The sequence below is a fragment of the Procambarus clarkii genome, chromosome 26 (genome assembly GCF_040958095.1).
Source record: "Procambarus clarkii isolate CNS0578487 chromosome 26, FALCON_Pclarkii_2.0, whole genome shotgun sequence".
Classification (NCBI taxonomy): domain Eukaryota; kingdom Metazoa; phylum Arthropoda; class Malacostraca; order Decapoda; family Cambaridae; genus Procambarus; species Procambarus clarkii.
The window spans coordinates 37,200,783-37,217,328 of NC_091175.1; the positions used below are offsets into that span (position 1 = coordinate 37,200,783).

A 16,546-nucleotide genomic window follows, 5' to 3' on the forward strand; every position below is an offset into this window, starting at 1 on the left:
CCAGCAGAGCTACACCACCCCAACCTCTTCCTTCCCTCTCTTTCCTCATAACATAATAGTCCTGTGGGAACACTGCGTTTGTTATCGTTTTCGTGAGCTTTGTTTCTGTGAGGGCTATTATGTCTGGGTTCCTCTAGTACCCGTTCTCCAAGCTCATTTGCTTTATTTGTAATTCCATCTATGTTAGTGTACATCGCTTTGAGGCTCACTTTCTTCTGTCCCTTCTCATATCGCCTCCTTGGTGAGTGTTCTGCTGGTGGGGGAGGCTGTTCCAAGGGTGCGAGGACCTGTGAGGTGGATAACAGGGTCTCAGAGGATACTGGGATGAGGGGCGGGGGATCCACTGAAGGGGGAGGGACAGGGAGGGTATGGGGTGAAAGGGGAGGGAGGACGGGAAGGAAAGGGGGTGAGGGAGGACTCGGGAGGAGGGGAGGGGTAGAAAGGTGGAGATTGGGTGTGGGGGGAGGGAGATTTGGCTGAACATTTGAGTGGGGGCAGGGAGGGTTTGGGGTAGGGGGGTTTTCTATGCAGAGGAGGGTGGTAGGGTTGTCCTCCTTTCTGGTGTTACTGGGTATAGCTGGTTGTGGGTTCCCCCCTCGCCTCTGGGGGTGTTGTGTTGGGAGCTATGACTTCCTGGTTTTCCCCTCTCGCCCTGCAACTTTTCCTTGCTTCTGCTGCCACGGTTCTCTCCTCCCTTGTCATGTCTCTCTGGAGGAATACATTTTTGAATTTTTCCACGTTTTTCAGGAAGCTCTTCCTTGATAGGATCTTCTCCTTTGTGCTCTTGTTTGCAAACACTATCTTTATCATTCGGTCTCGGTCTTTGCTGTACCAACCTAGCCTGAAAACCTTCTTAATGCTATGCTCAGCCCCTTCCATGTCTAGTGCCTTTAGTACTTCATTCACTGCTGCTTTGTCGTTGTCATTCCGCTCTGTCCTATTAGAGCTTTCCTGCGCTTTAATACCCACAGCAACCACTGATCTGTTCCTTTCCAGCAGTTGGCTAGTGGAGCGTGCCGCCTCCTGTGAGGTGGCTGCTTTCATGGCCACCACCATCACTGCAGTCATTACTTCAGAGTTATTTTTTTTTAGTATTTCCGCAAATGTTGCTTTTATTGTGGCATTCTCATCCAAAAAACTATTACCACCTTCTCCCTGGATGGTTTTCTGAGTCTCAGCCTCGATACCATTTTCTTTGAGGGCTCTATTCTCCTCCTTTGCTGCTGTCAGCTCTCTTTTCACGTTGCTTATTTCGTTCTTCATTTCCTGCTTCATTTCTTGCATCTCACTCTTGATGTCCTCCAGAAACTGGGCGAACATTTCCTTCATTTTGTCACCTTGACTCGTCCCTGTTCCCATGGTACCTCTGGCTGTCATGCTTGCCCCTGTTCCTATAGTTGTGCCGTGATAGGATTTGTCAGGATTGCAGAGCGGGATGGGGGAGGGAGAGAGAGAGAGAGAGAGAGGAAGAGAGAGAGAAAGAGAGTGATAAAGGGAGAGATAAATGGGTGGGTGGGGGCGATCCGACCCGTCCACTGAAGTGAGAGGAAATTAGATGGGGACGGGGGAGGAGATGGAGAGAGAGGCATGAGGGAGAGAGAGAGGGAGAGAGAGGAGAGGGAGAGAGATGGAGAGGGAGAGAGGGGGGGAGGTGTGTGTGTGTGTGTGTATGTGTGTGTGTGTGTGTGTGTGTGTGTATGTGTATGTGTGTGTGTGTGTGTGTGTGTGTGGGCAGAGAGGGAGGGGGAAGGAAAGAGAGGGAGGGAGGGAGAGAGAGAGAGAGAGAGAGAGAGAGAGAGAGAGAGAGAGAGAGAGAGAGAGAGAGAGAGAGAGAGAGAGAGAGAGAGAGAGAGAGAGAGAGAGAGAGAGAGAGAGAGAGAGAGAGAGAGAGAGAGAGAGAGAGAGAGAGAGAGAGAGAGAGAGAGAGAGAGAGAGAGAGAGAGAGCGGGAGAGAGAGTGGGAGAGAGATAGAGTGGGAGAGAGAGAGAGTGGGAGAGAGATAGAGAGTGGGAGAGAGATAGAGAGTGGGAGAGAGGGAGTGGGAGAGGGAGAGAGTGGGTAGGGGAAGAGTGTGTGTATGGGGGATGCGAGGGACTGGGGGTGGGGGGGGGCGGAGATGGCGACCAGGTCAGATCAGGTCAGATGGGGGGCTTAAGAGGTGGGGGGGATAGTAAGGTCCCCCTGTGTAAGGGATAGTATCCCCTGTTCCCAGGTGTTAATGCCTTTTCCCCTGACTGAATGTTTGTGTGTGTGTGTCTGTTTTAGCGTGTGCAAGCTTGTGTGCGTGCATACATACGTGGGTGGGCGTGCGTGTATGTGTCACGAGATCCCTTAAGCGTTACCTCTACCTATAGGAGCCACTGAGAATTTTAAATATACATGAAATCCTGAATAAGAATTTGATAATATTTAACCTCAATCTGTACACCTGATTAATTGACCAGAGAGGGGGTAAATACCAGTCTGCCTCCCGCTCACACAACTAGATGAGTAAGGACGATGTATGATGACGATGGTTATCCATCGTTGTCTCCCACTAGGTGATTCACTAAGTGCTAGTAGATTGATGAGGAGGAGTCTGGTATGTACCCCCTCTCTGGTCAATTAATCAGGTGTACAAATTGAGGTTCAGGATATCATATATATTTAAAAATCTCAGGGTGGCTCATTTAGGCAGAGGTAACGCATAAGGGATATCTTGACACATACACGCACGCCCGCCCACGTACGTATACACGCACACACACACACACACACACACACAGGAATGGTCGAACAAATGGTTGTTAGAGTTTAATCCAACCAAATGTAATGTAATGAAGATAGGTGTAGGGAGCAGGAGGCCAGATATAAGGTATCATCTGGGAGAGGAAATTCTTCAGGAGTCAGAGAAGGAAAAAGACTTGGGGGTTGACATCACACCAGACCTGTCTCCTGCAGCACATATCAAGCGGATAACATCAGCGACATATGCCAGGCTGGCCAACATACGAACGGCATTCAGGAACTTGTGTAAAGAATCATTCAGAACTATGTATACCACATATGTCAGGCCAATCCTGGAGTATGCAGCCCCAGCATGGAGTCCATATCTAGTCAAGGATAAGACTAAACTGGAAAAGGTTCAAAGGTTTGCCACCAGACTAGTACCTGAGCTGAGAGGTATGAGCTACGAGGAGACTACGGGAATTAAACCTCACTTCGCTGGAAGACAGAAGAGTTAGGGGGGACATGATCACCACATTCAAGATTCTGAAGGGAATTGATAGGGTAGATAAAGACAGTCTATTTAACACAAGGGGAACACGCACAAGGGGACACAGGTGGAAACTGAGTGCCCAAATGAGCCACAGAGATATTAGAAAGAACTTTTTTAGTGTCAGAGTGGTTGACAAATGGAATGCATTAGGAAGTGATGTGGTGGAGGCTGACTCCATACACAGTTTCAAGTGTAGATATGATAGAGCCCAATAGGCTCAGGAATCTGTACACCTGTTGATTGACGGTTGAGAGGCGGAACCAAAGAGCCAGAGCTCAACCCCCGCAAACACAACTAGGTGAGTACAACTAGGTGAGTACACACACACACACACACACACACACACACACACACACACACACACACACACACACACACACACACACACACACAATCGATCAGTCAGGGGAAAAGGCATTAACACCTGGGATCAGGACCTTACTATCCCCCCCCCTCTTGACCCACCCATCTGACCTGACCAGACCTGGTCGCCATCTCCCCCCCCCCCACCCCCAGTCCCTCGCATCTCCCATACACACTCATCCCCTCCCCACTCTCTCCCCCTCTCTCCCTCCCTCTCCCCAACTCCCACTCTCTCTCTCTCCCACTCACTCTCTCTCCCACTCTCTATCTCTCCCACTATCTCTCTCCTGCTCTCCCTCTCCCTCTCTCTCTCTCTCTCTCTCTCTCTCTCTCTCTCTCTCTCTCTCTCTCTCTCTCTCTCTCTCTCTCTCTCTCTCTCTCTCTCTCTCTCTCTCTCTCTCTCTCTCTCTCTCTTTCTCTTTCTCTCTCTCCCCCTTTCCCTCTCTTTCCTTCCCCCTCCCTCTCTGCCCACACACACACACACACACAACTATACACACAACTATACACACACATCTACACACATATACACACGCACCTCCCCCCCCTCTCTCCCTCACCCGTTCGCTCCCTCACCCGCTCTCTCCCTCTCCATCTCCTCCCCCCCTCCCCTTCTACTTTCTTTTCACTTCAGTGGAAGGGTCGGATCCCCCCCACCCACCCATTTATCTCTCCCTTTATCACTCCCTTCTCTCTCTCTCTCTTTCTCTCTTTCTTTCTCTCTCTCTTACTCTCTCTCTCTCCCTCCCCCATCCCGCTCTGCCCTCCTGACAAATCCTTTCACGACACAAGTATAGGAACAGGGTCAAGCATGGCAGCCAGAGGTACCAGGGGAACTGGGAAGAGCCAAGGTGATGAAATGAAGGGAATGTTCACCCAGTTTCTGGAGGGCATCAAGAGTGAGATGCAAGAAATGATGCAGGAAATGAAGAACGAAATAAGCAACCTGAAAAGAGAGCTGACAGCAGCAAAGGAGGAGAATAGAGCCCTCAAAGAGAATGGTATCGAGGCTGAGAATCAGAAAACCATCCAGGGAGAAAGTGGTAATAGTTTTTTGGATGAGAATGCCACAATAAAAGCAACATTTGCGGAAATACTAAAAAAAATAACCCTGAAGTAATGACTGCAGTGATGGAGGCGGCCATGAAAGCAGCCACCTCAAAGGAGGCGGCACGCTCCACTAGCCAACTGCTGGAAAGGAACAGATCAGTGGTTGCGGTGGGTATTAAAAAGCAGGAAGGCTCTAATAGGACAGAGTGGAATGCCAAGGACAAAGCAGCAGTGAATGAATTACTAAAGGCACTAGACATGGAAGAGGCTGAGCATAGCATTGAGAAGGTTTTCAGGCTAGGTTGGTACAACAAAGACCGAGACCGAATGATAAAGATAGTGTTTGCAAACGAGAGCACAAAGGAGAAGATCCTATCAAGGAAGAGCTCCCTGAAAAATGTGGGAAAATTCAAAAATGTATTCCTCCAGAGAGACATGACAAGGGAGGAGAGAGCCGTGGCGGCAGAAGCAAGGAAGAGGCGCAGGGCGAGAGGGGATAACCAGGAAGTCACAGCTCCCAACACAACACCCCCAGAAGCGAGGGGGGAACACACAACCAGCTACCCAGTAACACCAGAAGGGAGGACAACTTCACCTCCCTCCTCTGTATAGAAAACCCCGCTACCCCAAACCCTCCCTGCCCCCACTCAAATGTTCAGCCAAATCTCCCTCCCCCCACACCCAATCCCCACCTTTCTACCCCTCCCCTCCTCCCGAGTCCTCCCTCCCCCCCTTTCCTTCCCGTCCTCCCTCCCCTTTCACCCCATACCCTCCCTGTCCCTCCCCCTTCAGTGGATCCCCCGCCCCTCATCCCAGTATCCTCTGAGACCCTGTTATCCACCTCACAGGTCCTCAAACCCATGGAACAGCCTCCCCCACCAGCAGAACACTCACCAAGGAGGCGATATGAGAAGGGACAGAAGAAAGTGAGCCTCAAAGCGATGTACACTAACATAGATGGAATTACAAATAAAGCAAATGAGCTTGGAGAACGGGTACTAGAGGAACCCAGACATAATAGCCCTCTCAGAAACAAAGATCACGAAAACGATAACAAACGCACTGTTCCCACAGGACTATTATGTTATGAGGAAAGAGAGGGAAGGAAGAGGTGGGGGTGGTGCAGCTCTGCTGGTGAGAAAAGGCTGGGATTTTGAGGAGATGGATATTCAGGGCTGTGAAGGTTTCAGTGACTACATAGCAGGTACTGTAACAAATGGAGGGAAAAAAAATTATAGTCGTAGTCATATATAATCCACCACCAAATGACAGAAGACCTAGACAGGAATATGATAGAAACAACATGGCCACCATTAACATAATAGAAAGAGCAGCTTCTGTTGCTAGCAGGAATGGATCTGGACTACTAATTATGGGAGACTTCAACCATGGGAAGATAGATTGGAAGAACAGAGACCCGCACGGAGGACCAGAAACATGGAGGGCTAAGCAGCTGGACGTGGCAACAAGAAACTTTCTAAGCCAGCACATCAAAGAACCAACAAGAATGAGAGAAGATGAACCAGCAATGCTTGAATTGATATTTACCCTAAATGAGTGGGATATAAGAGAAGTTAAGATGGAAGTGCCCTTGGGAATGAGTGACCACAGTGTATTGAACTTTGAGTACCTGGTAGAGCTAGAACTTATCTCCCCCAAAAAAGAACTAGGAATCAAAAGGCTGGCATACCTATAAGGGAAATTATGAACAGATGAGAAGTTTCCTAAGTGAAATACCTTGGGACACAGACCTCAGAGATAAGTCCGTACAGGGTATGATGGACTATGTTACCCAAAAGTGTCAGGAGGCAGTAAACAGGTTCATCCCGGCCCAAAGGGAAAAATCCGAGAAGCAACAGAAGAATCCATGGTATAATAGGGCATGTATGGAAGCGAAGAAACTGAACAAAAGGGCGTGGAGGAACTTCCGGAATAACAGAACACCAGAAAGCAGAGAGAGATACCAGAGAACCAGGAATGAGTACGTCAGGGTGAGAAGAGAAGCAGAGAAAAGTTTTGAAAATGATATAGCAAACAAAGCCAAGACCGAACCAAAGCTACTCCACAGTCACATCAGAAGGAAAACAACAGTGAAAGAACAGGTATTGAAACTTCGAACAGGCGAGGACAGGTATACAGAGAATGACAGAGAGGTGTGTGAAGATCTCAACAAGAGGTTCCAAGAAGTCTTCACAATAGAACAAGGTGAGGTCACTGTGCTAGGAGAAAGGGAGGTAAACCAGGCGGCCTTGGAAGAGTTCGAAATTACGAGAGAGGAGGTCAAGAGACACCTGCTGGATCTGGATGTTAGAAAGGCTGTTGGTCCAGATGGGATCTCACCATGGAAACTGAAAGAGTGTGCAGAGGCACTTTGCTTGCCACTCTCCATAGTGTATACTAAGTCACTGGAGACGGGAGACCTACCAGAAATATGGAAGATGGCGAATGTGGTCCCAATATACAAAAAGGGCGACAGGCAAGAGGCACTTAACTACAGGCCAGTGTCCTTGACTTGTATACCATGCAAGGTGATGGAGAAGATCGTGAGAAAAAACCTGGTAACACATCTTGAGAGAAGGGACTTCGTGACAAATCACCAACATGGGTTCAGGGAGGGTAAATCTTGCCTTACAGGCTTGATAGAATTCTACGATCAGGTGACAAAGATTAAGCAAGAAAGAGAGGGCTGGGTGGACTGCATTTTCTTGGATTGTCGGAAAGCCTTTGACACAGTACCGCATAAGAGGCTGGTACATAAGCTGGAGAGACAGGCAGGTGTAGATGGTAAGGTGCTCCAGTGGATAAGGGAGTATCTAAACAATAGGAAGCAGAGAGTTACGGTGTGGGTGAGACCTCCGATTGGCGTGAATTCACCAGTGGAGTCCCACAGGGCTCTGTACTCGGTCCTATCTTCTTTCTGATATATGTAAATGATCTCCCAGAGGGTATCGATTCATTTCTCTCAATGTTTGCAGACGATGCTAAAATTATGAGAAGGATTAAAACAGAAGAGGACTGTTTGAGGCTTCAAGAAGACCTAGACAAGCTGAAGGAATGGTCGAACAAATGGTTGTTAGAGTTTAACCCAACCAAATGTAATGTAATGAAGATAGGTGTAGGGAGCAGGAGGCCAGATACAAGGTATCATCTGGGAGAGGAAATTCTTTAGGAGTTAGAGAAGGAAAAAGACATGGGGGTTGATATCACGCCAGACATGTCTCCTGCAGCACATATCAAGCGGATAACATCAGCGGCAAATGCCAGGCTGGCCAACATACGAACGGCATTCAGAAACTTGTGTAAAGAATCATTCAGAACTTTGTATACCACATATTTCAGGCCAATCCTGGAATACGCAGCCCCATCATGGAGTCCATATCTAGTCAAGGATAAGACTAAACTGGAAAAGGTTCAAAGGTTTGCCACCAGACTAGTACCCGAGCTGAGAGGTATGAGCTACGAGGAGAGACTACGGGAATTAAACCTCACTTCGCTGGAAGACAGAAGAGTTAGGGGGGACATGATCACCACATTCAAGATTCTGAAGGGAATTGATAGGGTAGATAAAGACAGTCTATTTAACACAAGGGGAACACGTACAAGGGGACACAGGTGGAAACTTAGTGCCCAAATGAGCCACAGAGATATTAGAAAGAACTTTTTAGTGTCAGAGTGGTGGACAAATGGAATGCATTAGGAAGAGATGTGGTGGAGGCTGACTCCATACACAGTTTCAAGTGTAGATATGATAGAGCCCAATAGGCTCAGGAATCTGTACACGTGTTGATTGACGGTTGAGAGGCGGGACCAAAGAGCCAGAGCTCAACCCCCGCAAGCACAACTAGGTGAGTACACACACACACACACACACACACACACACACACACACACACACACTGTGTGTGTGTGTGTGTGTGTGTGTGGGTGGGCGAGGACAAGTATACTGAGAATGACAAAGAGGTGTGTGAAAACCTCAACAAAAGGTTCCAGGAGGTCTTTACAATAGAACAGGGAGAAGTCACGGCGCTAGGAGAGGTGGTAGCAAACCAGGTTACCTTGGAAAGGATCGAAATTACAAGAGATGAGGTCAAGAAGCACCTATTGGAGCTGGATGTGAGAAAAGCTGTTGGGCCGGACGGAATCTCACCATGGGTATTGAAAGAGTGTGCAGGAGCACTTTGCTTGCCACTCTCCATAGTGTATAGTAGGTCACTGGAAATGGGAGACCTGCCAGAAATATGGAAGACTGCTAATGTAGTACCAATATACAAAGAGGGTGACAGACAAGAGGCACTGAACTACAGGCCACTGTCCTTATATTGTATACCATGCAAGGTGATGGAGAAGATTGTGAGAAAAAACCTAGTAATACATCTGGAGAGAAGAGACTTCGTGACAACCCATCAACATGGGATCAGGGAGGGTAAATCTTGCCCTACAGGCTTGATAGAATTTTAACGATCAGGTGACAAAGATTAAGCAGGAAAGAGAAGGATGGGCGGACTGCATTTATTTGGACTGTCGGAAAGCCTTTGACACAGTTCCCCATAAAAGATTGATACATAAGCTGGAGAAACAGGCAGGAGTAACTGGTAGGGCGCCCCAGTGGATAAGGGAGTAACTAAGCAATACGAAGCAGAGAGTTACAGTGAAGGGATGAGACCTTAGAGTGGCGTGAAGTCACCAGTGGAGTCCCACAGGGCTCTGTACTCGGACCTATCCTGTTTCTGATATACGTAAATGATCTCCCAGAGGGTATAGACTCATTCCTCTCAATGTTTACTGACGACGCCAAAATTATGAGAAGGATTAAGACAGAGGTGGACAGCTTGAGGCTTCAAGAAGACCTGGACAAGCTGCAGGAATGGTCGAACAAGTGGCTGTTCGAGTTTAACCCAAACAAATGTAATGGAATGAAGATAGGGGTAGGAAGTAGGAGACCAGATACAAGGAATCATTTAGGAGATGAAATACTTCATGTGTCAGAGAGAGAGAAAGACCTGGGGGTTGATATCACGCCAGACCTGTCCCCTGAAGCTCATATCAAGAGGATAACATCAGCAGCATATGCCAGGTTGGCTAACATAAGAAAGGTCTTAAGAAACTTGTGTAAGGAATCTTTCAGAACATTATATACCACATATGTCAGATCAATCCTGGAGTATGCGGCTCCAGCATGGAGTCCATATCTAGTCAAGCATAAGACTAAACTGGAAAAGGTTCAAAGGTTTGCTACCAGTCTAGTACCTGAGCTGAGAGGTATGAGCTACGAGGAGAGACTACGGGAATTAAACCTCACTTCGTTAGAAGACAGAAGAGTTAGGGGGGACATGATCACCACATTCAAGATTCTGAAGGGAATTGATAGGGTAGATAAAGACAGGCTATTTAACACAAGGGGCACACGTACAAGGGGACACAGGTGGAAACTGAGCTCCCAAATGAGCCACAGAGATATTAGAAAGAACTTTTTTAGTGTCAGAGTGGTTGACAAATGGAATGCATTAGGAAGTGATGTGGTGGAGGCTGACTCCATACACAGTTTCAAGTGTAGATATGATAGAGCCCAATAGGCTCAGGAATCTGTACACGTGTTGATTGACGGTTGAGAGGCGGGACCAAAGAGCCAGAGCTCAACCCCCGCAAGCACAACTAGGTGAACACACACACACACACACACACATACACACACACACACACACACACACACACACACACACACACACACACACACATACACACACACACACACACACACACACACACACACACACACACACACACACACACACACACACACACACACACACACATAGTATCTACATATTCTGTAGATATGATAGAGCCCCGTAGGCTCAGGAATCTGTACACCTGTTGATTGACGGTTGAGAGGCGGGACCAAAGAGCCAGAGCTCAACCCCCGCAAACACAACTAGGTGAGTACAACTATGTGAGTACAGTGTGTGTGTGTGTGTGGGTGGGCGTGGACAGGTACACAGAAAATGACAAAGAGGTGTGTGAAAACCTCAACAAAAGGTTCCAGGAGGTTTTTTCAATAGAAGAGGGAGAAGTCACGGCGCTAGGAGAGGTGGTAGCAAACCAGGGGACCTTGGAAAGGATCGAAATTACAAGAGATGAGGTCAAGAAGCACCTATTGGAGCTGGATGTGAGAAAAGCTGTTGGGCAGGATGGGATCTCACTATTGGTATTGAAAGAGTGTGCAGGAGCACTTTGCTTGCCACTCTCCATAGTGTATAGTAGGTCACTGGAAATGGGAGACCTGCCAGAAATATGGAAGACTGCTAATGTAGTACCAGTAAGCAAAAAGGGTGACAGACAAGAGGCACTGAACTACAGGCCAGTGTCCTTATCTTGTATACCATGCAAGGTGATGGAGAAGATTGTGAGAAAAAACCTAGTAACACATCTGGAGAGAAGAGACTTCGTGACAACCCATCAACATGGGTTCAGGGAGGGTAAATCTTGCCCTACAGGCTTGATAGAATTGTACGATCAGGTGACAAAGATTAAGCAAGAAAGAGAAGGATGGGCGGACTGCATTTTTTTGGACAGTCGGAAAGCCTTTGACACAGTACCCCATAAAAGGTTGATACATAAGCTGGAGAAACAGGCAGGAGTAACTGGTAGGGCGCCCCAGTGGATAAGGAAGTAACTTAGCAATAGGAAGCAGAGAGTTACAGTGAAGGGGTGAGACCTCAGAATGGCGTGAAGTCACCAGTGGAGTCCCACAGGGCTCTGTACTCGGACCTATCCTGTTTCTGATATACGTAAATGATCTCCCAGAGGGTATAGACTCATTCCTCTCAATGTTTACTGACGACGCCAAAATTATGAGAAGGATTAAGACAGAGGAGGACAGCTTGAGGCTTCAAGAAGACCTGGACAAGCTGCAGGAATGGTCGAACAAGTGGCTGTTAGAGTTTAACCCAAACAAATGTAATGTAATGAAGATAGTTGTAGGAAGTAGGAGACCAGATACAAGGTATCATTTAGGAGATGAAATACTTCATGTGCCAGAGAGAGAGAAAGACCTGGGGGTTGATATCACGCCAGACCTGTCCCCTGAAGCTCATATCAAGAGGATAACATCAGCAGCATATGCCAGGTTGGCTAACATAAGAAAGGCCTTAAGAAACTTGTGTAAGGAATCTTTCAGAACATTATATACCATATATGTCAGACCAATCCTGGAGTATGCGGCTCCAGCATGGAGTCCATATCTAGTCAAGCATAAGACTAAACTGGAAAAGGTTCAAAGGTTTGCCACCAGACTAGTACCCGAGCTGAGAGGTATGAGCTACGAGGAGAGACTACGGGAATTAAACCTCACTTCGTTAGAAGACAGAAGAGTTAGGGGGACATGATCATCACATTCAAGATTCTGAAGGGAATTGATAGGGTAGGTAAAGAAAGGCTATTTAACACAAGGGGCACACGTACAAGGGGACACAGGTGGAAACTGAGCGACCAAATGAGCCACAGAGATATTAGAAAGAACTTTTTTAGTGTCAGAGTGGATGACAAATGGAATGCATTAGGAAGTGATGTGGTGGAGGCTGACTCCATACACAGTTTCAAGTGTAGATATGATAGAGCCCAATAGGCTCAGGAATCTGTACACGTGTTGATTGACGGTTGAGAGGCGGGACCAAAGAGCCAGAGCTCAACCCCCGCAAGCACAACTAGGTGAGTATACACACACACACACACACACACAGTGTGTGTGTGTGTGTGTGTGTGTGTGGGTGGGCGAGGACAAGTACACAGAGAATGACAAAGAGGTGTGTGAAAACCTCAACAAAAGGTTCCAGGAGGTCTTTACAATAGAACAGGGAGAAGTCACGGCGCTAGGAGAGGTGGTAGCAAACCAGGTGACCTTGGAAAGGATCGAAATTACAAGAGATGAGGTCAAGAAGCACCTATTGGAGCTGGATGTGAGAAAAGCTGTTGGGCCGGACGGAATCTCACCATGGGTATTGAAAGAGTGTGCAGGAGCACTTTGCTTGCCACTCTCCATAGTGTATAGTAGGTCACTGGAAATGGGAGACCTGCCAGAAATATGGAAGACTGCTAATGTAGTACCAATATACAAAAAGGGTGACAGACAAGAGGCACTGAACTACAGGCCTCTGTCCTTATCTTGTATACCATGCAAGGTGATGGAGAAGATTGTGAGAAAAAACCTAGTAACACATCTGGAGAGAAGAGACTTCGTGACAACCCATCAACATGGGTTCAGGGAGGGTAAATCTTGCCCTACAGGCTTGATAGAATTTTAACGATCAGGTGACAAAGATTAAGCAGGAAAGAGAAGGATGGGCGGACTGCATTTATTTGGACTGTCGGAAAGCCTTTGACACAGTTCCCCATAAAAGATTGATACATAAGCTGGAGAAACAGGCAGGAGTAACTGGTAGGGCGCCCCAGTGGATAAGGGAGTAACTAAGCAATAGGAAGCAGAGAGTTCCAGTGAAGGGATGAGACCTTAGAGTGGCGTGAAGTCACCAGTGGAGTCCCACAGGGCTCTGTACTCGGACCTATCCTGTTTCTGATATACGTAAATGATCTCCCAGAGGGTATAGACTCATTCCTCTCAATGTTTACTGACGACGCCAAAATTATGAGAAGGATTAAGACAGAGGTGGACAGCTTGAGGCTTCAAGAAGACCTGGACAAGCTGCAGGAATGGTCGAACAAGTGGCTGTTCGAGTTTAACCCAAACAAATGTAATGGAATGAAGATAGGGGTAGGAAGTAGGAGACCAGATACAAGGTATCATTTAGGAGATGAAATACTTCATGTGTCAGAGAGAGAGAAAGACCTGGGGGTTGATATCACGCCAGACCTGTCCCCTGAAGCTCATATCAAGAGGATAACATCAGCAGCATATGCCAGGTTGGCTAACATAAGAAAGGCCTTAAGAAACTTGTGTAAGGAATCTTTCAGAACATTATATACCACATATGTCAGACCAATCCTGGAGTATGCGGCTCCAGCATGGAGTCCATATCTAGTCAAGCATAAGACTAAACTGGAAAAGGTTCAAAGGTTTGCTACCAGTCTAGTACCTGAGCTGAGAGGTATGAGCTACGAGGAGAGACTACGGGAATTAAACCTCACTTCGTTAGAAGACAGAAGAGTTAGGGGGGACATGATCACCACATTCAAGATTCTGAAGGGAATTGATAGGGTAGATAAAGACAGGCTATTTAACACAAGGGGCACACGTACAAGGGGACACAGGTGGAAACTGAGTGCCCAAGTGAGCCACAGAGATATTTGAAAGAACGTTTTTAGTGTCAGAGTGGTTGACAAATGGAATGCATCAGGAAGTGATGTGGTGGAGGCACAAGGAAAAGGCGCAGGCAGAGGGAAGGGAGCCAGGGAACCTCAACCCCCAACTCAGCAATCCCAGTGGGGAGTGTGGAACCCCAACCCAGCACCTCAGGAACGAACCCCAGAGGGATCTGCAACATCCCAACTCACCACCTTATAGGTGGGAGTTCCACCATTCCACCCAATTCCACCCTCCCTCCCTACCCCGAGTTCCCCCTTCCCACCCACCCCCTGGTCTTCCTCCTGCTCCAAGCCGGCCCAGACACGAACTAGGTCCTCCATCCCTCACCCCAGTTCTAAGCCATCCTCCCCCTGCCCCTCCTACCCACCCACCCCCGCCTCCCTCAGAACCCCTTGTAACTACCCCACAGGAGGATGAGCAGCAGCAATGGTCATGGAACAGCTTCCTGCACTAGTGGGGAGGGTGGGTGAAAATGTACATAGGAAAGTGAGCTTCAAGGTAATGTACTCAATCATTGATGGGATTACCAACAAAGCAAGGGAACTGGCAGAAAGGGTGCAGGAAGAAAACCCAGATGTAATAGGACTCACAAAAACAAAATTATCAGGAGTCATAATAAATGCTGTGTTTCCAAAGGACTTTTATATAGTAAGGAAAGAGAGAGATGGGAGTGGAGGAGGAGGTGTGGCTCTGCTGATAAGAAAGGACTGGAGCTTCGAAGAGATGGAAATTCCGGGCTGCAACGGATTCAGAGATTATTTAACCGAAACTATGACAATGGGTGGACCTAAGATAATAGTGGCAGTCGTTTACAAACCTCCATTAAATGACAGAAGACCCAGACAAGAGTTCGTCAGAAACAACATGGCTACCAAAAAACATAATAGAAAGAGCAGCTTCAGTTGCTTGCAGGAATGGATCCATACTCTTAATCATGGGCGATTTCAACCATGTAAAGATAGACTGGGAGAATGGGGACCCACATGGAGGTGAAGACACATGGAGATCTAAACTTTTGGAAGTGAGTACAAGGATGTTTCTGAGCCAACATGTCAAGGGGCCCACAAAAATGAGAGGAAACAAAGAACCAGCTAGACTCGACCTGATTTTCACCTTAAATGACTCAGAAATAAGGGAAGTCGAATATGAAGCCCCCATAGGAAAGAGTGACCACAGTGTATTGATATTTGAGTAACTGGTAGAAGTAGGGATAACCTATCCAAGGTTGGGATTGGAAGGAAAACGACTAAATTGCCGAAGAGGAAATTATGACGAGATGAGGAATTTCCTAATGGGAATACCATGGGAAACAACTCAGAGAAACGACTGTACAGGATATGATGGATTATGTCACTCAGAAGTGTCAGGAGGCTGCAGACAGGTTTATCCCAGTCCAAAAATGTGAAAAATGAAAAGCAACAGAAGAATCCTTGGTTCAACGAGGAATGTGCAGCAGTAAAGCAATTGAGTAAAAGAACATGGCGAAACTACAGGAACAACAGAACACCAGAGAGCAGGCAGAGATACCAGGGGTCCAGAAATGAGAACATCAGAGTGAGGAGAGAGAGAGGCAGTACGAAAATGACATCGCAAGTAAAGCCAAGACCCAACCAAAACTGCTCCTCAGCCACATCAGGAGGAAAACAGCAGTGAAGGAACAAGTGATGAAACCGAGAAAAGGGGAGAACAGATACACACAGAACGACAAAGAGGTGTATGAAGAACTCAACAAGAGATTCCAGGAGGTCTTCACAATAGAACAAGGAGAGGTCCCTGCACTAAATGAGGAGGCAAACCGAACACCCTTGCAGGAAATTTACCTCACCAGTGATGAGGTCAAAAGGAATCTGTTGGAGCTGAATGTGTCAAAGGCTGTTGGTGCTGAAGGAATCTCATCGTGGATTCTAAAAGAAGGTGCAGAAGCATTAAGTGTGCCACTCTCTATGGTGTATAACAGGTCACCGGAAACGGGAGACCTTCCAGAAAGCTGGAAGACAGCTAATGTAGTCCCAATTTACAAAAAGGGTGGCAGGCAATAGGCACTGAACTATAGGCCAGTTTCCCTAACTTGTATACCAAGCAAGATGATGGAGAAGATTGTGAGGAAAAGGCTCGTAGAGCATCTGGAGGGAAACAGCTAAGTGACACACCACCAGCATGGGTTCAGAGATGGTAAATCGTGCCTCACAGGCCTAATAGAATTCTATGACCAAGCAGGCAGGAGTAAAAGGTAGGGTGCTCCAGTAGATAAGGGAGTATCTAAGCCATAGGAAACAGCGAGTAACGGTGAGGAGGAAGGCATCAGAGTGGCGCGATGTCACCAGCGGGGTTCCACAGGGCACTATACTTGGACCCATCCTGTTTCTAGTATATGTAAACGACCTTCCAGAGAGTATAGACTCATTCCTCTCAATGTTTGCTGATCACGCAAAAATTATGAGTAGAATCAAAACAGATGAAGATAGACAGAGACCACAGGACGACCTGGACAAACTGGAGGAATGGTCTAGAAAATGGCTGCTAAAGTTCAACTCAGGAAAGTGTAAAGTAATGAA

At 47.3% G+C, this 16,546-nt stretch overlaps 1 protein-coding gene across 1 annotated transcript in view; it reads left to right on the forward strand.

Annotated features, from left to right (window-relative positions):
• LOC123749222 (calphotin-like) overlaps nt 1–16,546 on the forward strand; it is a 42,820-nt gene that overhangs the window by 22,108 nt on the left and 4,166 nt on the right. The window contains exon 4 of the mRNA XM_069331644.1: nt 15,803–16,023. Coding sequence (XP_069187745.1) covers nt 15,803–16,023 — 221 coding nt within the window. The remainder of the gene's footprint in view (nt 1–15,802; nt 16,024–16,546) is intronic.